Source organism: Trachypithecus francoisi, unplaced genomic scaffold (assembly GCF_009764315.1).
Source record: "Trachypithecus francoisi isolate TF-2019V2 unplaced genomic scaffold, Tfra_2.0 Lachesis_group8, whole genome shotgun sequence".
NCBI lineage: Eukaryota > Metazoa > Chordata > Mammalia > Primates > Cercopithecidae > Trachypithecus > Trachypithecus francoisi.
In genome coordinates this window covers 8,958,071-8,981,575 of record NW_022681473.1, presented here as the reverse complement: position 1 = coordinate 8,981,575, position 23,505 = coordinate 8,958,071, and the positions used below count along the sequence as shown (strand labels likewise).

General features: G+C 51.9%; 3 protein-coding genes across 7 annotated transcripts in view; all 3 read left to right on the top strand.

Moving 5' to 3' along the window:
• CAPN1 (calpain 1) overlaps positions 1 to 1,776 on the top strand; it is a 34,978-nt gene extending 33,202 nt beyond the window's left edge. For all 4 annotated transcript variants that reach the window (XM_033207702.1, XM_033207705.1, XM_033207704.1 and 1 more), the window contains exons 20-22: positions 122 to 238; positions 580 to 638; positions 1,026 to 1,776. In XM_033207702.1, the coding sequence (XP_033063593.1) occupies positions 122 to 238; positions 580 to 638; positions 1,026 to 1,052 (203 nt within the window). In that variant the 3' untranslated portion in view covers positions 1,053 to 1,776. The remainder of the gene's footprint in view (positions 1 to 121; positions 239 to 579; positions 639 to 1,025) is intronic.
• Positions 1,777 to 3,024: 1,248 nt separating this feature from the next.
• Positions 3,025 to 19,900, top strand: LOC117079969 (solute carrier family 22 member 20-like). Its single transcript, XM_033204367.1, is given in 9 exon segments — positions 3,025 to 4,033; positions 4,108 to 4,211; positions 6,775 to 6,927; positions 12,036 to 12,160; positions 13,009 to 13,085; positions 13,087 to 13,131; positions 14,764 to 14,845; positions 14,848 to 14,962; positions 19,666 to 19,900. Coding segments are annotated over 8 exon segments (1,053 nt in total). The 5' UTR covers positions 3,025 to 3,652; the 3' UTR covers positions 14,934 to 14,962; positions 19,666 to 19,900.
• Positions 19,901 to 21,457: 1,557 nt separating this feature from the next.
• POLA2 (DNA polymerase alpha 2, accessory subunit) overlaps positions 21,458 to 23,505 on the top strand; it is a 37,698-nt gene continuing 35,650 nt past the window's right edge. Inside the window, exon 1 of one of the 2 annotated variants that reach the window (XM_033204366.1) lies at positions 21,458 to 21,476. Coding sequence is in view for 1 of the 2 variants with exons in the window: in XM_033204365.1 (XP_033060256.1) it covers positions 22,098 to 22,176 (79 nt within the window). In the remaining variant the exon portion in view is untranslated. Of the gene's footprint in view, positions 21,477 to 21,565; positions 22,177 to 23,505 lie in introns of those variants that run through there. The other variant, XM_033204365.1, reaches the window with a different exon arrangement.

Here is a 23,505-nt window from a genome sequence, read left to right as displayed (position 1 = left end):
GAGAAGAAGAGGCTGCAAGCACCCTGCCTAGCTCCAGCCCCGTCCTGGGGACTCAACCCCTCCCCCATCCTGTTGGGCAGGGGCTGCGCCTCCCTGACCTTCACTCACTCTCCTGGACCAGGCTTCAAGCTCAACAAAAAGCTTTATGAGCTCATCATCACCCGCTACTCGGAGCCCGACCTGGCGGTCGACTTTGACAATTTCGTGTGCTGCCTGGTGCGGCTAGAGACCATGTTCCGTGAGTGTCCAGCTCCGTCCCAAACGCGTCACCAAGGAGCTGGGGGGAATGACAGATGGGTGAATTAGCAGATACAGGCCAGTGCTGTGGATGTGTGCCAGCGAGGCCTGGTTCTGGGTTTGGGGGGCCCTGGCTGAGTGCCAGGAGAGTTGGGGAGGGAGGGAGTTGATGGTAGCTTCTCAGGCAGCAGGAAGGGGTGAAGCTTGCCAGCTTCAAGGGGTGTCAGCTTGGGGTACTGTGGGAAGATAGAGAGGGACCAGACAGGAAGGGGGCCAGCCCTGGCCCTGCGTGAATGTCCCACTGAGTTTTCAGCCCTGTATCACCTTTTCTTGAACACACAGGATTTTTCAAGACTCTGGACACAGATCTGGATGGAGTCGTGACATTTGACTTGTTTAAGGTGGGAACCTCCCCGGGCCCATGGTGGGGGAAGAGGTCCAGGCGATCGAGTTTTCTTGTCTGGCCAGTGTTTCCTGTCCTTTCCTGGAAATGAGCCTGAGCCCCAGAGGCAACCCTGAAGGCTGGGCCACCCGAGTCCTGAAAGGCTGGGGTGGGGGTGTCTGGATTCTGGGAAAGGAGCAGGAGGGGAGACCCAGGCCTTTGGAGGCCTCTATGGGAGCAGCACTCTGGTTTCCTGGGGGTGGAGGAGGTAAGAAAGTAGCTGCTTCATGAGGTCCCTGAGGTGGCTCCTGAGCCGTGGAGTTGGGGGCTGGACCTGGGGCTTGGGTGGGGAAGAAGCCAGGCAGCCATTTCTGCGGCCCCGGCTGACCTGTCTGCTCTCCCGCAGTGGTTGCAGCTGACCATGTTTGCATGAGGCAGGGACTCGGTCCCCCTTGCCGTGCTCCCCTCCCTCCTCGTCTGCCAAGCCATGCCTCCTGCCACACCACACCAGGCCACGCCAGCTGCAAGTGCCTTCCTTGGAGCAGAGAGGCAGCCTCGTCCTCCTGTCCCCTCTCCTCCCAGCCACCATCGTTCATCTGCTCTGGGCAGAGCTGTGTGGCCCCTGCCTGCGCCAGCTATGGGCTCGGGATGGACTCCCTGAGCCCCTCCCATTGCCAAGCCGGGAAGGCAGCTTTTGCTTGTTCCTGCCTGGGGACAGCCCCAGGTTTCCCCAGCATCCTGATGTGTCCCCTCTCCTTACTTCAGAGGCCACCCACTCAGCAGCACCGGCCGGCCTGGCCTGCAGACTGTAAACTGTAACCACTAGCTCTACACGGTCTGCAGTCCAGGCGTGTGGAGCCGCCTCCTGGCTCGGGGAGGCCCCGGGGCTGGGAACGCCTGTGCCTTCCTGTGCCAAAGCCAGTGCCCCCTCTGTCCCTCCCTGGCCCTGTTGCCGACCAGGAGCTGCCCAATCTGTGGGCGGTCGGCCTTCCCTCCTTCGCTCCTTTTTTATATTAGTGATTTTAAAGGGGACTCTTCAGGGACTTGTGTACTGGTTATGGGGGTGCCAGAGGCACTAGGCTTGGAGTGGGGAGGTCCCATGTTCCATATAGAGGAACCCCAAATAATAAAGGAAAAGGCCCCACATCTGTCTGTGACTTGTTTATCCCCAGTCTGCCGCCTGGAGGGCACCTGCAGGCCCCGGCCCACGGGGGCAGCTTGTGGCCTCAGCTCACCCCTCCTCTCCAACCCTTCCATCTCTTTCCCCTTGACCTGAAGCCTGAACCCCTACTGGAGTACTGGGTATCTGGGCAAGGCTACCCTTGGCCCTGGGAGGTTGGGAAGGAGGGGCCCCAGCTGCAGGGACGGGGCCACACAGCTGAGGTCCCACATGACTGCTGATCCTACATGCCCTCCCCCGCTGCCCAGGAGGCCTGACCCCTACCTTTCTTGCACACTTCAGCCCATTAAGGTGAGGCTCTGGCTGAAACTCAAACCTCTACTTAGCACACACCCGGTCCCCCAGGGAGCTCCCCAGAGCACAGAGCTGCCTTCAAGTCCTTCTGTGGGGAGCCCCTGTGACCCAGACACCTGCACTTATATAAGCCCCTCCAGGCCCTTCCGGGATCTGGGATTTTCTTACCAGAGATAAGAGTGACTTGGGGGAAGGAAGAGGGCATGGGGCGAAGCTGCAAATGCAGAGCAGAGGCCAAGGTGGGGGAGGGTGGGGGTGGGATGCTGTCAGCTACTGTGGGCCCCAGTGTTGGGGCAGAGATGGAGGTGGAGGCCCCTGTGTGCCCCATGGGGCAGGCTGCCCGCACGCTGCTGTCTTGAGCTTACATTTTGCCCTTGTCACCTCCTCACTGGGAGTCCAGGTCCTGTTGGGCTCAGGGTCTTCAGCAGTGAGGGCAGTGGCTCAGCTCTTCCTGGTGCCTGGGTGGGTGTGTGAGGGGCTGGAGGGCGGGAGAGTGTGCAGGGCCCCGCCATCTTGCTCAAACCCTTACTTGCTCTCCGGATTGGGTTGTATTTGATGAGGGGATGGGAACACCAGAGTCTGGATGACCTGGGGCCCTAACCTCTCAAAACCTCTGAGTCACTGAGGTGGGAGTGGGAAGAGCAGGGCTTCCTCCTGACTGCCCTATTTGGGCTTGCTTTCCTTTCTTTCTTTCCTCTCCTTCTCTCTTTCTGTCTTTCTTTCTGACGGAGTTTCTCTTTTGTTACCCAGGCTGGAGTGCAGTGGTGTGATCTCGGCTCACTGCAACCTCCGCCTCCCAGGTTCAAGCGAGTCTCCTGCCTCAGCCTCCCAAGCAGCTGGGATTACAGGTGCCCGCCACCACGCCTGGCTAACTTTTGTATTTGTAGTAGAGACGGTTTTACCATGTTGGCCAGGCTGGTCTAGAACTCCCGACCTCAGGTGATCCACCTGCCTCAGCCTCCCAAAGTGCTGGGATTACAGGTATGAGCCACCACGCCTGGCCTATTTGGGCATTTTAAAAGGGCTTTTTCCCAAGTGTCACCTGTGCAGCCAAGTCCCTGCCTTCTTGGGAAGTGGGGAAGGGTAAGCAGCTGTAACCACTGCACCCCATTATTCTGAACTCTCAGCACTTAAGGCTCCAGCTGCGATTTGGAGCCTAGTGACAGGGACTGTGTCCCATGTGCCAAGATTGGAATCGGGGCTTCCAAACATGCCTCGGTGTCCTCTGGAGGAAAGGGACCGTGACGGTGCTCTGTTCACTGCTGAGGTCCTGCCGGTGAGAGCAGTGGGCAGGGCGGCTGGACCTGCGGATCTGGGTGGTGGGCTGTGACTCGGCCCTCAGGGTGAGAGATGGAGAGACGTAGAGAAAGGGCATGGGGGAGGGGAGCCCTGCAGATGTGGGGACACCTGAACCCTCCTATGGGGTGTAACCTGAGCCCTCTGACACAGGGTGCACAGGATGTCTGCAGTCCTCACCCCTGGTCTGTTCCTCCCACTCCCAGGGCCCCTCCCCAGCCTCTCTACATAAAGCCAGGCAGGCTGGGCCTCAGGTCAGGCCTATGGCCATGGCCTTCACAGACCTGCTGGACACTCTGGGCGGCATGGGCCGCTTCCAGCTCATCCACAGGGCCCTGCTGTTGCTGCCTTGCGGCCTGCTGGCCCGCCACAACTTCCTGCAGAACTTCACGGCCGCTGTCCCCCCGCACCACTGCCGGGGCCCTGCCAACCATACTGAGGCCTCCATCAATGACTCGGGGGCCTGGCTGAGGGCCACCGTACCCCTGGACCAGCTTGGGGCCCCTGAGCCCTGCCGGCACTTCACCAAGCCTCAGTGGGCCCTGCTGAGCCCCAACTCCTCCGGCCCGGACGCGGCCACAGAGGGCTGCAAGGACGGCTGGGTCTATAACCACAGTGTTTTCCCATCCACCATCGTGATGGAGGTCAGAAGGGGCTGGGGGCGTGTGAGGGGGCTGCTGCCGAGGCCCAGTCTGAAGCGCTCACGTCTTCCCTGCAGTGGGATCTGGTGTGTGAGGCCCGTACTCTCCGAGACCTGGCACAATCTGTCTACATGGCCGGGGTGCTGGTGGGGGCTGCCGTGTTTGGCAGCCTGGCAGACAGGTGAGCCCGTGGGGATAAGTGCCCCAGCCACCCAGTGCGGCCCAGAAAGCCTAGGCCTCTGCATTCATTTTTCTTTGTTACAGTTGATTTGTGCATTTTAAACAGATAATACATGTAGTACATTCACATGGCTTCAAATCCCAAAAGGCACAGAAGAGAATGCTGGGGATCACCCCTTTCCTGCCGCTGCCCCTCCCTGCAGTAATCCCCAGAGGGCAGTCTGGTTTCTATGTCTTTTACCAGAGATATTTTATGATTCTATGCAGTCAAGCAAGTGGGTGTATATGTTCTATTCCCCCATTTTTATTTTCCTGTTTTGTATTTGTTTTCTTCTTATGTCCCCCCATTTTTTCCTTTGAGATGAGGTCTCACTACATTGCCCAGGCTGGTCTCAAACTTCTAGGCTTAAGCAATTCTCCTGCCTCTGTCTCCCAAGTAGCTGAGGTGACAGGCCTAGCCATCCTTTTTTTTTTTTTGCAAATGCTGGCACACACCCCACATGGTCCTGTACCCAGCTTTTTCTTCACTTTGGAGGCCTCCTCTCCTATTTCTTCAGAAAGAGCTGTCCCATCCCTCCTAGTCTTTACACTACATCCCACTGTATGTATGAGCCAGTAAAAACCCTAACTTGCTCCCCCTTATTTTTTAGGGTGAGGTCTCGCTCTGTCACCCAGGCTGTAGTGCTGAGGTACGAACATAGCTCTCTGCAGCCTCGACCTTCTGGGCTCAAACGATCCTCCTGACTCAGCCTCCCCAGTAGCTGGGACTACAGGCACCCACCAACACACCCAGCTAATTAAAAAAAAAATTGTTGCCGGGCGCGGTGGCTCAAGCCTGTAATCCCAGCACTTTGGGAGGCTGAGACGGGCGGATCACGAGGTCAGGAGATCGAGACCATCCTGGCGAACACGGTGAAACCCCGTCTCTACTAAAAATACAAAAACTAGCCGGGCGAGGCGGCGGGCGCCTGTAGTCCCAGCTACTCGGGAGGCTGAGGCAGGAGAATGGCGTAAACCCGGGAGGCGGAGCTTGCAGTGAGCTGAGATCCGGCCACTGCACTCCAGTCCGGGCGACAGAGCGAGACTCCGCCTCAAAAAAAAAAAAAAAAAAATTGTTTTTTTTTAGTAGAGATGGAGTCTCTCACTATGTTGCCCAGGCTGGTCTCAAACTCCTGGGCTCAAGCAATCTTCCTCCTTCTACCTCCTAAAGTGCTGGGATTACAGGTGTGAGCACTGCGCCCGGCCTAACTGACCCCTATTGACAGACGGCGATGTGCAGCCAGCTCATGGCTCTGAAGTTGGCTCCCACGTCTCTCTCTCTCTGCACCTCTTTCCCCTTCCTCCTCTTCGCTCTCTCTCCCCTCTCCCTTCTCCTCTGCCCTTCTTCTCTCAGTTCAGGTTTGGGGAGTCTTCCCGGACTCCACCCCACACTCTGGAGTATAGATGGCTCCCTGTGCCACACACCTCAGGCCCTCATCACACCATGTCATGACACATCCTGGTCTTTCTACATGTGAGCTTGTGTCTTATCCAGAGTGTCTCGTTTGTCACCAGCCCTCAACTCAGGCCTGTCACTTAGAGGTGATTAATGATCAATGAACATTGTGTCACAATGAATGAGTGAATGAAAGAATGCATGAAAAAATGAGTGAGGGGGTGAGTGAGTGGGTGAGTGCGTGGGTGGGTGGGTGAGTGAGTGGGTGAGTGGGTGGGTGTGTGAGTGGGTGAGTGGGTGGGTGTGTGAGTGGGTGAGTGGGTGGGTGTGTGGGTGGGTGAGTGGGTGAGTGAGTAGGCGTGTGAGTGGGTGGATGAGTGAGTGGGTGGATGAGTGAGTGGGTGGGTGGGTGAGTGAGTGGGTGAGTGAGTGGGTGAGTGAGTGGGTGGGTGAGTGAGTGGGTGAGTGGGTGGGTGAGTGAGTGAGTGGGTGAGTGGGTGGGTGAATGAGTGAGCGAGTGGGTCATGGGGTGTGTGGAGAACAAAAGCTGCCTCCCTTCTTGGCCTGCTTCCTTCCTGGCCAAATTGGGGTTGTGCACTCTGGCCGTGGACCCTCATTTGCAAATAGGGCAAATAACCCTGCCATCCTGTCCTTGGGTCCCTCTGTGGCATGGCAACCCTCTAGTCCACGTAAAGACTCAACCCTGGCTCCTGCTCCCACACTGGGGACTGGCCAAGGGCTCACCCACTGGGAGTTCTGGTTCGAGGCCTCCCTCTAGCCAGAACAGTGCTCAGGTGACCTCTCCCCACCTGCCACATGCCCCTCTGGGGCTTTGTAGAATCCCTGCCTTTCCTTGAACCTGGACTAAATCTCCTTGCCAACTTCCTTCTACACTATGTCCCTTTGTCTGTGACCAACCTCTGCCACGAAGCCTGGGTCCCAGCAGTTTCAAGTTTCTGTTTTGGAGGGGTGGCTTTCGTGGGGCACCCCATCTTCCCCGTGACATGACTGCCTTGATAACGCCCCTGCTCGGGTGGAAGGGGCAGGCATGGGCTGCCAATTTGTTCCTTGGGGGATGCTGCTGCTGCCTCTGAAAACCCTAATGCCTGTGCCCATTCTCTGGACTCAGGCTGGGCGGCAAGTCCCCCCTGGTCTGGTCCTACCTGCAGCTGGCAGCTTCGGGGGCCGCCACAGAGTATTTCAGCTCCTTCAGTGCCTACTGCATCTTCTGGTTCCTGATGGGCATGACCTTCTCTGGCATCATCCTCAACTCCCTCTCCCTGGGTGAGTCCAGCCGAGGAGAGGACGAGAAGGACTGGGGATCCTGAAAGAGTGGGGCGGGTGGGGGGCAGGGGGGCAGGGGGACACAGGGATGGCAACGTCCAGGGTCATTGGACATTTTTCTCATGTTGTTTTGTTGGGATTCTCATCCAGCAACCTCATCTCAAAGCCTCCCACCAGAGTTCTGGACTTGGGGGACCTGGGCTCCTGGGTAGTGGTGGCCCTGCTGGCTGTGGGTGGGGAGTCCCTGGATGGCCTTTCCCAGGTCTGGGCTTTAGTGTACTCATCTGTAAACTGAGAGGGTTAGGTTTATTTTATTTGTGAATTAGCCAACAATAACCACTTACTAAGCACCTATTGTCTCCAGGCTTAGTGTGGGGACACAGAGGCCACAGGGCCACAGGAGGGGAGTGAGCCATGACCGTCCCCAGGGCTGCAGCCAGCCCTGAAATTGTGTGACTCTAAAAAGGCTGGTGATTCCCCAGCTTCATGGTGGAGACCTGGCTCCTAATGCCAGCTTGGAGTGTTGTGCCCCCAAGTAATAAATGGCAGACTCAGTCCTCACTCTGGCCTGGTTCTGGGCAGCCCCTGGGTGGTCCTTGGAGAAAGCATTGCAGGGCAGTAGGAAGCCCACCCAGGACACAGGCCTGTCACCCACCTATGCTTCATTTTAACACTTAGCTTGCTCCTGGGGACATCACTGAGCGCGGAAACTGCTGCCACCATCAGCTGTGCAAAGACAGGATGGGTCTTTTATATCAGGGGTCAGGGAGAAATCTTGGGACCGGAGAACCAGCACGCACCAGGCCAGCACACCTGACCTCCCCTCCCTCTCCCAGCACAAAGTGGGATCTCAGCAAATCCCAGCCTACACAGCTCACTCTGCAGGGTGGGCATCCGGCCATGGCTTGAAACAGGTGTCCGAGGTCCACTTCATGCTGGAATGGGCTCTAACACCTACACAGACACATACAGACACACACACACACACACATACACACGCACGCACACGCATCAGAGACTGCCCAGCCTCTTAAAACCTCCTGAGGCTAGAGAGGACGGGCGCTGTCTTAGGACATCTTAGCCTGTAAAGATGACTTTGCAGAGATTCTGTCAAGTGCCCTGGAGCTCCCACCACAGGCCGTGCCCTGCCTCGGGTCACACAAGTGTAGTGACCCCCCGCCTATGTATATATATATGCCTCCCCTCATGTTTGTTCCTGTGCACACTGTTCTGTATCTTGATTCTTCCACTTAACCAAGTTGTCACTGGTCCACTGCCTGATAGAGGACCTCCTAGTGCCAGGAGAGGCTCTAGAGGTTGCGGTGAACACAGCAAAGCCCCGCTCCTTGGGGCCCATGTTCCAGCGAGGGGCGATATCACCACCACGCATAACAAATCGTATAGTTTGTTCGAAGACAGTAAGTGCTACAGAGGAAAACCGAAGCCTGGAAAGGGGGGAAAAATGGCCAGGTTGCCCGGGCATGGTGGCTCATGCCTGTAATCCCAGCACTTTGGGAGGCCAAGGCGGGTAGATCCTCTGAGATCAGGAGTTTGAGACCAGCCTGGCCAACATGGTAAAACCCTGTCTCTACTACAAATACAACTAGCCGGGCATGGTGGCGGGCGCCTGTAATCCCAGCTACTCGGGTGACTGAGGCAAGAGAATTGCTTGACCCGGGAGGCAGAGGTTGCTGTGAGCCGAGATCGCACCACTGCACTCCAGCCTGGGTGACAGAGCGAGACTCTGCCTCAATAAAACAAAGAAAAAACCCCACAAAGAATGGGCGGGTTGGAGGAGAGGGGTGTGCAGTTTTAATTAGTGTGGTTTGGGAAAGACTGCACTGAAAAGGGGTCGTTTTGAGCAAAACTGGAAGGAGTTGAGGGAATGAGCCCTGCAGGTTTCTGGGGTAGAACATTCCAGGCAGAGGGAACTGCCAGGCAGAGGCCCTGCCAGGGAAAGTGTGCCAGGGTGGAGAGCAAGGAGGGCCCTGTGGCTGAAGCAGAGTTGGGAGGTGGGCGACAGATGAGTTCGGGGAGGGCAGTTCTGCAGGACCTTGTGGCCAGCGTTCTAGGACTCTGGCTTTGCCTCTGAATGAGACAAGAGCCACTGGAGGATTTTGACCAGGGAGACACCTGACCTGATTTAGAATTTGAGATCTGATAAGATTTATCTGGCTGCCATGTGACACCAGGACAGAAGCAGGGAGGCCGGTTAAGGGGCTACTGCTGTCATCAAGCAAGAGACCAGGTTGAGCTGGGCCACGGTGGCAGCAGTGAAGGCAGTGAGGAGAGCTCAGATTCTGGCTCAATTCTGAAGGATTTGCTGAAGGGCTGGACGCATGGGCTTCTTGCCCACTGGGAAGAAGCTTCCTCATTAATTCGTTACAGCTGCCTCGTAAGGGTGTGTCGTCATTATTTAACCAGTACCCTGTAGATGGACATTCAGGTTGTTCCAAGTTTTGCTATTTACAAAAATTAGTGTTTTCTGTCTTTGCATGGGGTTGAGCACCTGTGCCCATTTTCCTTTTAGCTTGTTGGCTGTTTTCTAATTGATTTGTGAAAACTCTTCCAGTATTAGGGAAATTAGTCTTTCTTCTTTCTTTCTTTTTTTATTTTTTGAGACAGAGTCTAGCTCTGTCACTCAGGCTGGAGTGTAGCGGTCCAATTAATTTCAGCTCACTGCAACCTTCACCTCCCAGGTTCAAGTGATTCTCGTGCCTCAGCCACTCGAGTAGCTGAGATGACAGGCACACACCACCATGCCCAGCTAATTTTTGTATTTTTAGTAGAGACAGGGTTTCGCCATGTTGTCCAGGCTTGTCTCAAACTCCTGACCTCAGATGATTCACCCACCTCAGCCTCTCAAAGTGCTGGGATTACAGGAGTGAGCCACCGCGCCCAGCCCAAAATTAATCCTTTATCTGTTAGTTGGGTTACAACTATATTTTTACGTTTTTTGTTGAATTTTTTTGACTTGACTTATGGTGTTTTGTTTTGTGTTATTCCAATGCAGATATTTTTTATTTTTACAACTCCAAGTTAGTCAACCTCCCCTTTTATTGCCTCTGGGTTTTGTGATGTCCTTGGAAAAGCCTTTCCCTACTCTAAGATTGTAAAATAATCTCCCCTGATTTCTTCCGGCATTGTTGTGGTTTTATTGTTTGTTGAGTTCTTTGATCCACTTAGAATTTATCTGGAGTGCAGTAAGGACACCTTTGCCTGTGTCTCAGCAGGTCTCCGGAATGAGTTTAAGCTGTCAGAATCATAAGGGGGGTATGGTGAATTAACCACATGTGGTGAATGCCACTGCATGTCACTGTTTTCTCCCCAGTTGTGGAGTGGATGCCCACCCGGGGCCGGACCGTGGCAGGTATCTTGCTGGGGTACTCCTTCACCCTGGGCCAGCTCATCCTGGCGGGGATAGCCTACCTGATTTGCCCCTGGCGGTGCCTGCAGTTTGCCGTCTCTGCTCCTTTCCTGATCTTTTTCCTCTATTCTTGGTATGTCCTGAACAGAGTGGGGTGGGGGAGGGTCCACCTGTGTGGCCAAGTCTTCACCTGGCCCTGTGAGAGGTTGGGATGTGCAGTGACCAGGACTTGTTGGACTTGACGTGGGACACGAAGGATGGCAGGCATTCGTGAAGGCTGCAAGCTCTCAAGTCCTCACGAATGGCTACTGGGACACTCTGGTAAAATCCCCTGCATTAGTGTGGCGCCCTGGAACATCCCAAGAGCCTTTGCCTTCATCAACTCCTTCACATCCCTCAACATTTTATAAGTACTCTAAGTACTTATAAAGTTATAAGAATATAGGCCGGGCGCGGTGGCTCAAGCCTGTAATCCCAGCACTTTGGGAGGCCGAGACAGGCGGATCACGAGGTCAGGAGATCGAGACCATCCTGGCTAACGTGGTGAAACCCCGTCTCTACTAAAAATACAAAAAACTAGCCGGGCGAGGTGGCGGGCGCCTATAGTCCCAGCTACTCCGGAGGCTGAGGCAAGAGAATGGCGTAAACCCGGGAGGCGGAGCTTGCAGTGAGCTGAGATCCAGCCACTGCACTCCAGCCTGGGCAACAGAGCAAGACTCTGTCTCAAAAAAAAAAAAAAAAAAAGAATATAACTGGGCATTTATAAGAGGGTAATGAGGCACAGCCTCATTACAGAGAGGGCCCATGACGCACTCAAGGCCACACAGCTGGGGTCAGAACCAGATTCAAAACCGGGTCTGGGACAGGTGCGGTGGCTCACACCTGTAATCCTAGCACTTTGGGAGACTGAAGCAGGCAGATCACTTAAGGTCAGGAGTTTGAGACCAGCCTGGCCAACATGGTGAAACCCCATCTCTAAAAATAAATAAATTAATTAATTAAATAAAATTAGCCGGGCATGGTGGTAGGTGCCGTAATCCCAGCTACTCGGGAGGCTGAGGCAGGCGAATCACTTCAATCCGGGAGGCGGAAGTTGCACTGAGCCGAGATTGCGCCACTGCACTCCACCCTGGGCGACAGAGTGAGACTCTGCCTAAAAAAAGAAAAACCGTGGGTCTGTTGAAATCCTAAGTCCTCTGTAGTTTTTGTTTGTTTTTTGTTTTGTTTTGTTTTTGAGATGGAGTCTCTCTCTGTTGCCCAGGCTAGAGTACAGTGGAGCGATCTCGGCTCTGCAACATCCACCTCCCAGGTTCAAGTGATTCTCCTGTCTCAGCCTCCGGAGTAGCTGTGATTACAGGCACACACCACCATGCCTGGCTAGTTTTTTTTTTGTATTTTTAGTAGAGACGGGGTTTCATTATGTTGGTCGGGCTGGTCTTGAACTCCTGACCTCAGTTGATCTACCCTCCTGGGCCTCCCAAAGTGCTGGGATTACAGATGTGAGCCACCGTGCCTGGCCAAGTCCTCTGTAGTCTTTAAATACTATTCAGTGAGTCTCTGTATGATATGCTGCAAAAAAAGGGAAGCTGGCATGGCCCCCAGACTTCCTGATGCAAGAGACAGGAGGACAGGTCACCTTTTCTGGGTCTGAAAGAAGGTGGACAAGGAGCTATTGGGTTTGGGGAACAGAATGAGCTCTACCCAGCCCCAGATCCTTCTTCTTCCTCCTCTCGATCCCAGGTGGCTTCCAGAGTCATCCCGCTGGCTCCTCCTGCATGGCAAGTCCCAGTTAGCTGTACAGAATCTGCAGAAGGTGGCTGCAATGAATGGGAGGAAGGAGGAAGGGGAAAGGCTGACCAAGGAGGTGAGCGAGCTGGTAGGAAGGAAGGGTGGGAACAGTCTTCAGTCTTGCTGGCAACCTCCAGTTGTACTAGAATTTAGCAACTTCCCAGGACTCACGTGCCATCCAGGTGTAGACACTGGGAATACACAGTACAGGCAGAGTTCTGATGTGTGAAAGATGTTGTCTAGGTATTGAATGACTGTGTGATTTAGGATAAATAATTTAACTGCTTTGCTCATCAGTTGATCCATCTTTGCAATGAGGAAATAACCCTATTAACCTTGACATCCAGTTGAAATTTTAATAAAATAATAAACTAAAATTATTAAAATAGCAACCACAAAGTAAAATTACTGGGAAATCAATAACAAAAGTACTATCATAAATACCATTTATTATAAGATAGTTACCATTTATTGTCAATACGCATCATTTCTCAAGCCCCATGCCAGGCACTAGGCTAAGAGCTTTATGTACGTAACCTCATTTCATGTCTTATTTTTGCCAATGAGGAAATTGAAGTGGGGACAGGTCAGGTAACTTGCCTGAGAACATACAGTAGGAAGTGGCAGTACCACTTGGATCCCCTGCTCTTATCTGACACAGTCTTCAAGTCTATACCAGGAATGGGGTGGGAGGCCCTCCAGAACCACAGAACCTGAGTACTGTTGGGGTTCGTGTTGGAGCTTCTCAACACCCTGGAAACAGCCCCTCAAGTGCCATCAGTCCTTGGATGGAGAGGAGACAAGGGCCAGCCACCTCACCAAAGATCTCAACCCCAGCTCTCCTCCACACAGATGAAGGGGTTCCCTGCAGGGATGTGGGGTCCCAGCTCCCTCAATTCCCCTGAGCAGACTCTTCTCACTTAGGTGGTGAGCTCCTACATCCAGAGCGAGTTTGCAAGTGTCCGCACCTCCAACTCGATCTTGGACCTCTTCCGAACCCTGAACCCTGGCCATCCGCAAAGTCACGTGCTGTCTCATGGTGATCTGGTAGGTGACAGGCTCATGCCCAAGTCTTTCACCCAAGGCAGGGGCATGCTCTCTGCCCCCACTGAAAAACTCTGTTCTGAAATACTCGTAATGCAATGAGCAGGTGAGCCATGTGAACTCAATCTTTTCCCACACCCTTTTTCCAACACTCGGCCTCTGCTGGACACTGAGATGTGACAGATGAGATATCGTGCTAACCCAGGAACCCCATTTCTTGGCAGTGGGTCTCACCTGGGTGGAGGACTACTGGACTCACCAAGGCAGCTTTTCCAGAATGTGACTTGTCCCATCCTGATGTGCCCCTGGGGCTGGCTCTCCAGTGGATTCTGGGAAGTGTCGCACTCTGGAAAAAACACTTCTGGATCCAGAAGGCAATAGACAGGAAAATCGTAATTTCCATGCAGTGAGACAAGTATCTTGACAGCATTTCTGCTAGTTGGGGCTGCTGAGGGCTTCAGGTAGGAGATAGCATTTAGACTAGTTTTAAAAGATGGTTAATCAAGTTTGCAAGGTGGGCAGGAAGGAATTCCTAACAGGTTCACAGGCATGAATATGTGAAATGGGCAAAAATACAAAGGCAGCCCATATGCAGTAGCGCCACCTACTGGAAGCTGACAAATCCTAAGGGGAAGGGCTGATAAACAACTGTGTTGATTTCATTCCGCTGGATTTCCTGCACATTTAAATAATTGGTATTGATACCAACAGGGACTGCAGGCAATGAATTACTATCTGTTTTCTCTTTCTTTCTCCTTCTTTCTTTTCTTTCTTCTCTCTCTCTCTCTCTCTCTCTCTCTCTCTTTCTTTTTTTCTTCTTTTTCTTCTTCCCCTCTCTCTTTCTTTCTTTCTTTCTTTTTTTGAGACGGAGTCTCCCTCTGTCTCCAGGCTGGAGTGCAGTGGTGCGATCTTGGCTCACTGCAACCTCCGCCTCCCGGGTTCAAGCGATTCTCCTGCCTCAGCCTCCAGAGTAGATAGGACTACAGGCACGCACCACCACACCCAGCTAATTTTTGTATTTTTAGTAGAGGCGGGCAACTATCTGTTTTCTGTAGCAGACTGGGGAGTCGCTTTTAGTAGATATCAGCTGGGCTCTGAGGCCAGACTATCCATGTGACCTGAGCAAGTAAGGGAGCCCAGCCTCCTGGGGCCTCTTTCCTACGTCTGTAAGGTCCTTTTGAGGATCCAGAGTTAAGACCTGAGGCCAGCCCTGGTGACTCATATGTGTAATCCCAGCACTATGGCAGGCAGAGGCGGGAGGATTGTTTGAGCCCAGGAGTTCCAGACCAGCCTGGTCAACATAGGGAGACCCCCGGCCAGCCGGGCGTGGAGGGCTGTACCTGTGGTTCCAGCTACTTGGGATGCTGAAGTGGGAGAATCGCTTGAACGCAGGAGTTGGAGGCTGCAGTGCTCTGTGATCTCACCGCTGCACTCCAGCCTAGGTGACAGACTGCAGGAAAAAAAAAAAAAAAACAGTTACGGCACATAAAGCACTTAAACCACAGGTGGCCCCTGGGAAGCTCTGGGGTATAGAGTCTTTCCTCTGGTTTGGATTTGGGGCTGTGGCCCCTGTGTACTGGGAAGATGGGACGGCCCCCGACTCTGGGAGGCTGTGAGGGCTTCTGTCCCCAACAGCGTGGCAGGCAGCGCAGTTCTGGCTCTGGGGAGCGAGGGGGCTCCTGCGAACCCGAGTCCAGGAAGGGGTGTCTTCCTGCGGTAGCCCCGCCGGCCTGGGCTGGCCTTTCCTCCACCTTCCTCTTTCCGCGAAGGAGAAACAGATCCTGAGTTCAAAACTCCAGAGCTGAAAGTCCTGTCTTAGATCCTTCTGGAAAGAGTAAGCAAAAGCCCGTTTTTGTTGAGAAAGTGACTCGGCAGCCATTCGGAGCTCTCTGCCTGCAGGTGGGGCCATTATCCCATGGAGCCGACCCGACCCGACCCGCTCAAAGCTGCCCCAGGCACCGCAGGTTTGGTTCGTGCACGCTAGGACTTACCCGGAAAATCGGGACCATTTCCAAATGTTTCGCTTCGCTGCCGGCTGGGAGCCATGCCAGGCTCGCGCCTGGGATCAATTGCACAGTCCTGGCTTTGGGGAGAGGGAGGCGGCGAGCGTGCCCCCCTACCCCTTCCTCGCCAGTGTGTCTGGGTTGAGGTGGGGATGGGGAGTCCTGGAGTTGGAAAAAGGATGAGGGAGGAGAAAGAGGAATTGTTAGGAACTGGTGAACTTTCACAAACTTCCACAAACCCTATTGCAAATGCCTTCAATTAACTGGGATTTTTTTCTTTACTGGTTGATTGATTTGATTGAGACAAAGTCTTGCTCTGGCACCCAGGCTGGAGTGCAGCGGCACAATCGTAGCTCACTGCAGCCTCGACCTCCCGGGCTCAAACGATCCTCCCACAGCAGCCTCTGTAGTAGCTAGGACTACAGGTGCCTGCCACCAAGCCCGGGCTAATTTTTAAAAATAGAGATGGGGTGAGGTCTTGCAATGTCGCCCAGGCTGGTCTAGAACTCCTGGGCTAAAGAGATCCTCCCCCTTGGTCTCGCAAAGTGCTGGAATAACAGGCTTGAACCACCTTGTGGTTTTTTTCTAAATTCTGAAAAGCATGTATATTCATTGTTAAAAACTTTTTTTTTTTTCCCCAAAGAATCCAGAAACATAGGCAGTGTAGCATATTGGTTAAGAAGCAGGACTGTGGAAACTGCTCCTTTGGTTTGAATCTCAGCTCTGCCACTTACTGACTTTGTGATCCTGGGCAAGTTACTTAACCTCTCTGTGCCTCAGTTTATCCATTTGTAACATGGGCATCTTTTTTTTTTTTTTTTTGAGACGGAGTCTCGCTCTGTCTCCTGGGCTGGAGTGCAGTGGCCGGATCTCAGCTCACTGCAAGCTCCGCCTCCGGGATTTACACCATTCTCCTGCCTCAGCCTCCCGAGTAGCTGGGACTACAGGCACCCGCCACCTCACCCGGCTAGATTTTTTTGTATTTTTTAGTAGAGACGGGGTTTCACCGTGTTAGCCAGGATGGTCTCGATCTCCTGACCTCGTGATCCGCCCGTCTCGGCCTCACAGAGTGCTGGGATTACAGGCTTGAGCCACCGCGCCCGGCAACATGGGCATCATAATAGAACCTACCACATAAGGTTGTTGTGAAAACTAGTCTTAAAAGAGGTAGAACAATGCCTGAATGCGAGTTGTTTTCTGTTATCAGATATACAAGTGAATATTCCTCTCAGCCTACTCTCCCTTCCACCTCTGAACATCTCCCATCTCCCATTTCTGTCAGGCATGAATTTATACCCTTGAAGATACATGTACTAAGGTACATCCATGACACCCACATACTTACACACACACACATACACACGTTCCTATAGAAATGGATTTAATAGTGGCTGGGTGTGGTGGCTCATGCCTGTAATCCCAGCACTTTGGGAGGCCGAGGTGGGTGGATCACCTGAGTCAGGAATTCGAGACCAGCCTGTCCAACATGGTGAAACTCCATCTCTACTGAAAATATAAAAATTAGCCACATGTGGTGGTGCACACCTGTAGTCCCAGCTACTTAGGAGGCTGAGGCAGGAGAATTGCTTGAGCTCAGGAGGGGAAGTTTGCAGTGAGCTGAGATCACATTACTGCACTCCAGGCTGGGCAACAGAGCGAGACTCCGTCTCAAAAAAAAAAGAACAAGAAAAAGGCCTCTTGGGTCAGGTTGAGAGGCTTAATCTTCATCCTAAAAGTAAGAGGAACTCACTGACAGGGTTCTAAGGGGACGAGGAATGCTGACATGATCAGATTTAAATTTTAAGCAGATGACATTGGCCTCCATAGGGAGAACTATGGGAGGGTGCGAACAGTCATGGCACACAGGGCTGCCTAAGGAGTAAAGATAACTTGGGGGAGGTGGCCAACAAGGTGCCCATCCCAGCTGCTGTTATTATTCCCTCTGAGCTCCCACCACCTTCACCACGGGTCTAACTCAGTGCCTCAGACATAGTAGTAACTCAATAAACAGTTGCTAATAGGTTCAAGGTTCAGCGCTTTGGATTTTTTTTCAGACAGAATCTTGCTCTGTCACCCAAGCTGGAGTACAGTGGTGCAGTCTTGGCTCACTGCAACCTCCACCTCTTGGGTTCAAGCGATTCTCCTGCTTCAGCCTCCTAAGTAAGCTGTGATTACAGGCACCCGCCACCATGCCCAGCTAATTTTTGTGTTTTTAGTAGAGATGGGGTTTCCCATGTTGGCCAGGCTGGTCTTGAACTCCTGACCTCAGGCGATCTGCCTGCCTCAGCCTCCCAAAGTGCTGGCATTACAGGCGTGAGTCATCATGCCCGGCCCAAGCTTTGTTTTTAAAATGTTGCCTCCCACAATGCAGAAAGCCTTAGTTTCAGATAACAGCATGGGGAAGAAAGAAAATTTGGGAGGAAGAAAGTTTGAATAAAAACAATATTGATGTTGGCAAGGATGTGAAGAAAGGGGAACTCTTTATGAGACAGAGTCTTGTTCTGTTGCCCAGGTTGGAGTGCAGTGGCGTAACCGCAGCTTACTGCAATCTCCGCCTCCCAGGTTCAAGCGATTCTCCTGCCTCAGCCTCTTGAGTAGATGGGATTACAGGCACCTGACACCACGCTCGGCTAATTTTTTTTTTTTTTTTTTTTTTTTTTTTTTTTGAGACGGAGTCTCGCTCTGTCGCCCGGGCTGGAGTGCAGTGGCCGGATCTCAGCTCACGGCAAGCTCCGCCTCCCGGGTATACGCCATTCTCCTGCCTCAGCCTCCGAGGAGCTGGGACTACAGGCGCCGCACCTCGCCCGGCTAGTTTTTTGTATTTTTAGTAGAGACGGGGTTTCACCGTGTTAGCCAGGATGGTCTCGATCTCTGACCTCGTGATCCGCCCGTCTCGGCCTCCCAAATGCTGGGATTACAGGCTTGAGCCACCGCGCCCGCCTTTTTTTTTTTTTTTTTTTTTTTTTTTTTTTGAGACAGAATCTCACGCTGTTGCTCAGGCTGGAGTGTAGTGGCATAATCTTGGCTAACTGCAACCTCTGCCTCCCTGGTTCAAGTGATGCTCCTGCCTCAGCCTCCCGAGTAGCTGGGATTACAGGCACCCGCCATCGTACTTGGCTAATTTTTGTATTTTTAGTAGAGACAGGGTTTCGCTATGTTGGCCAGGCTGGTCTCGAACTCCTGACCTCGTGATCCACCCGCCTCAACCTCCCAAAGTCCTGGGATTACAGGTGTGAGTCACGTGCCTGGCCATGCCCGGCTAATTTTTTGTATTTTTAGTAGAGACGAGGTTTCACCATGTTGGCCAGGCTGGTCTCAAACTCCTGACCTCGGGTGATCCACCTGCCTCAGCCTCCCAAAGTGCAGATTATGCACTTTTAACACAACCCAATAACACCCATCACACCAAAGGAGGCCATGCTGAAGCCAGTGCCATCAGAAACAGGAAGAAGGCAAGGATGCCTACTGTGATTCAACGATTCCAAGGTTTCGTTCAATGCACCAAGACAGGAAAATAAAATGATTAGTGTCAATATTTGAGAAGAAGGGAAAAATATATTTTTATTTGTAAATGTTATTATAATCTAGGAAATCTGAGATTCTCCTAAAACATTAATATTAGTAAGAGAATTTGGTCAAAGTGACTGGTTGCAAGAAATATGTCCAAGGCTGGGAGTCGTGGCTCATGCCTGTAATCCCAGCACTTTGGGAGGCTGAGACTGGTGGGTCACCTGAGGTCAGGAGCTTGAGACCAGCCTGGCCAACATGGTGAAACCCCATCTCTACTAAAAATACAAAATTAGCTGGGTGTGGTGGTGGGCGCTTGTAATCCCAGCTACTCGGGAGGCTGAGGCACAAGAATCGCTTGAATCTGGGAGGCAGAGGTTGCAGTGAGCTGAGATCACTCCACTGCACTCCAGCCTGGGCAACAGAGTGAGACACTGTCTCAAAAACAAAAACAAAAAACAAAAAAAAAAAGCCAGGTGTGGTGGTGCCGGCCTGTAGTCCCCGCTACTTAGAAGACTGAGGTTGGGGGATCACTTGAACCCAGGAGACTGTGGCTGCAGCGAGCTTGATCACACCACTGCATTCCAGCCTGGGCAACAGAGCAAGATCCTGTCTCAAAAAAAAAAAAAAAGTAAAATGCTTCAACAGTTTTGGGAAGTTACTATAAAGCTACTTGGGGCAAACACTACTAAGTGCTTACTTAGTACTAACTCCTTTCTTAGTAACAAAATTTGTATATTTATGGGGTAGCAATGTGTTTCCTCAATAATATTACAATATAACTTATAAGGAGGCTTTCCCAACCTCCTTTAAAGATATGGCTATAAAAAATAAAAATAAAAATAAATAAATAAATAAAGATATGGCTATGCGGCTAAAGTCTAAGCAAAAGTGGTTGGGATTTCTAGAAAGTCTCCTCTTCAAAAATGGATAGACAACGGTTTGCAAAAGTCATTTTTTTGTTTCTTTTTTCCATTTTCGTTTCATTTCTCTTTTCACTCTCTTTTCTTGTTTATTTGTTTTTAAGTTTTATTTGCCCTTTCTTCTTCCTACTTTCTGCTACCTGGAATGGAATGTGAATCTGATGGCTGGAATTCCAGAAGCCATCTTGTACTATGAGGTGACCGTAAGGATGGAGATTAATTCGAGGACAGTGGAGCGGAAAGATGGAGGCCTGATGAACGTGAAGCCACCATTTTAGCCCTGGGCTACCTAACTCTGAAATTATTTCACCTGACAGAAAAATAAAATTCTGTTTTGTCTCAGCTACTATTGTTTTAGGACTTGGCTATGTCACAGATCTAAAACCCACTTAATTTACTCCTGCAATCAAAATATTATATTGACACAGAAAAGACAACAAATAAATCAGTGGGATAAAACAGAAAATCCAGAAACAGATTCAAGTACTTATGGGGACTTGATACATGAAAGATCACAATTCAAGTCAGTTGGAGAAGAATGTTTTATTTACTAAGTATAACTGCTGACATGCTGGCTGTTTGTCAGGAATTAAAAAAAAGCTAAATCCTTCCTCACATCACAAATAAGGTTAGTTCTAGGTGGATTAGCAAACTAAAGGCAAAACGTAAGTAAAATTAATAAAACAAAAATTAGAAGAATATTTTCATAAGTTTAGGTCGAGGATACCTTATTATACAAAGCAGGAAACCTAAAACCCATACAGGAAAATAATTGTACAATGTTGTGTAGAAAAAAAAACACACACACACACAAAGCTAAAAGGTTGGGAAAAATACGTATGTAACACATTTGCTATCCATTGGTTACTGCTGATGGTGGGAAACTGCAAACATTTTCCATGAAGAGCCAGATAGTAAACATTTGAGGCTTAAGGGTGTGAACCCTAAAAGAGGTTCATGATGGATCCAGAATGGCTAACTAGGCCTAAATTCAAAATACAGCCAAGCAGTCATTGGCTGACTAGAGGTCACACGTACTTCAGTTTTTGTTTGCTTTCTGAGACACGATCTTGCTCTGTTGCCCAGGCTGGAGTGCAGTGAGGCGATCATGACTCACTGCAGCCTCGACCTCCCGAACTCAAGCAATCCTCCTGCCTCACCCCCGGAGTAGCTGAGATCACAGAAACGCGCCACCACCGCCGGCTAATTTTCTGTAGAGAAGGGGTTTCGCCATGTTGCCCAGAATGATCTTGAACTCCTGGGCTCAAGTGATCCGCCCGCCTCGGCCTCCTGAAGTGCTGGGATTATATGCGTGAGCCACCGCACCCGCCTGGGATGGGCATTTTTAAGGCTCCTGATACATATTGCTAAATTGTTTTCTAGAAACGCTCTACCATCCCACCAGCAGAGTATGACGCCTACGGTTGAGATTTTTGGCTCAAAGAATTAGGATGTATTTTAAGGGGAGAACCCTCTTCTCATCTTACCCCTAAACTCTGTCCTTGAGTGACCTACCTTCACTCCCAAGCCTCCAGTCACCCACTGGGAATCTCTACCTGGAAATCCCAGGGGCACTCAAACTTAACGTGTCCACAACTAAATTATCTGTCACTTTCCCACCCCATATCCCCCAAAATGCCCCAGATTCAGAAAATATACCCATCACTGTGGCTGGCACCACGGTGATAATCACGATAATAACCATGGCAACCAGATTCCTCACTGAAGCCATTCTTTTAGGATGAACCAAGGGCACAACAGGCAGAGATGACAAGGGGAATGGAGAAGGGGGTACAGTAAGTTTGAGACAGTTGAAGGCACGCGCACGACAGCGCATGCGCACCACGGAACAGGGCAAAAGGGTGACGAACATGCGCCACTGAGCTTCACCGAGCAGCCGATGCCCAGAAAACAGGTATCCGCACACAGACTCAGTTTCCGTGTAGGTAACCCCGAGGCGTTGCGGGTCATACCCGGCTTTCTCGCCCAGTGAGAAAGAACTGCGCAGCTGCAGCCTCGCTGGCCTCCAGGCGCGTGCGTAGAGACGCCCACACGCCCGGTGATGCGCACGCGCCCTGGGCCGCGCGTGCGCGCGTGGGGTCCCGGAATGAGCCGGGGAAAGCAAGGGGAAGGGTTGGGGTTGGCTCCCGGTTTCGCGCATGCGTGCGCTGCACAAACCATTTGGCGGGTTTTTCCCGGCCACTCTGTTCTGCCACCGTCACTGAAAAACTCAGCGGTAGCTTTTAGGAAGCAGGACGTTCTCTCCAGGAAAGCGTCCTCTTGAGATTTCTGCTCCCTCCATTCAGGGCGTTTGGGGGCCACCCCATCATTTTTTAAAAAACGTATTTCTCTGTGACCGACGGCCGGGGCCTTCTGACGGTCTGAGGTCTTGCTTGGGCCAGTCACCTCCTGTCACGGTCCGCAGAGGGTGGAAGGATAAGAGGGAAAGGCGCTCATCGCTCGCCAGGCCCGTGGGTTTCTTGGGCACAGGTCGGAGCTGGGTTGGCCGGCTCCCCGGCCCCTGGCTTGGGCGACCATGTCCGCATCCCCCCAGCAGCTGGCGGAGGAGCTGCAGATCTTCGGCCTAGACTGCGAGGAGGCTCTAATTGAGAAATGTGAGTCCCGCACCCCTTCCCGCCCCGCAGCCGTGTTCCAAGCTCTCGCCCGAGTTCCTCGGCGCTTAGAACCGAAAGGGGAGGGCTTCCAATTTCCCCCTCCCCTGGAGCGGAGTTCTCGGTGGCTGTGAGATGAAGAATCAAACTGAGTTTTGAGATTTAGGATGTGGGCACTTTGAAATGCCCACCGGGTGCCGCTTGGATGCCAAATCAAAAATACGAATATGCAGCACGATTTTAAACCAACTCGAAGTTCTCGAAAGGCGGAAATGGGATGTGCTAGATCGAGACTAGGCCCCGGTGGCACCTGAGTTTGGAAATTGTTGAGGCCCCGGTAACGAAGCAAGAGATGTGGGGGTTTTGAAATGTAGCTTTTTATTCTTGGCTCCTCCCTTTCCAGCCTACACCTTAAACCTCTGCTGATTCATCAGTTCTCTTATCCGAGCTGTTGGTGGTCTGTGCAAATATGAATCCCTTGAGGTGGATTCCTAAAATTGAATTTGAGCTGTGGAAGGGGCTTTAGGGAGCTTGTTGGCTCCCTCTGTTTACAGATGGAGAAACAGATAAGGAAAGCTAATCGCCTGAGCTGTCTGTGAAGCCAGGTGTCCTGCCGTGGAGTCCCGTGCTGCATCATACGGGTACATCGTGTTGGTCAAGCTATAGATCAGTGTAAGGAGTCATTTGAAGCAAAGCCCGGGAGATGAGGAAGTTCTAGAATCCGTGTGAATGTGCACCTGCCTTAACCACTCAACACTTTGAACTTCTTATATATAAAAAGAGAACGAAACATGTTAATTTATGGTGAGAAATTCGTTTCAGAAACCAGAATACTTTGTCTTCATGCCCAGTGCCTTCTCTCTCTCTCTTTTTTTTTTTTTTTTGAGACAGTCTTGCTTTATCACCCAGGCTGGAGTGCAGTGGCGTGAGCTTGGCTCACTGCAGCCTCCACCTCCCAGGTTCAAGCAACTCTCCTGCCTCATATTGCCAAGTAGCCGGGAATACAGGCGCCCACCACCAGGCCCGGCTAATTTTTTTTTTTTTATATTTTTAGTAGAGAAGGAGTTTCACAATGTTGGCCAGACTGCTCTCAAACTCCTGACCTCAAGTGATCCACCCACCTTGGCCTCCCAAAGTGCTGGGATTACAGGCCTGAGCCACCGCGCTCCATCCTTCTCTTTTTAAAAGAAGACTAGCCAGGCGCAGTGGCACACGCCTGTAATCCCAGCACTTTGGGAGGCCGAGGCAGGCAGATAACCTGAGGTCAGGAGTTCGAGACCAGCCTGACCAACACGGAGAAACCCTGTCTCTACTAAAAATACAAAATTAGCC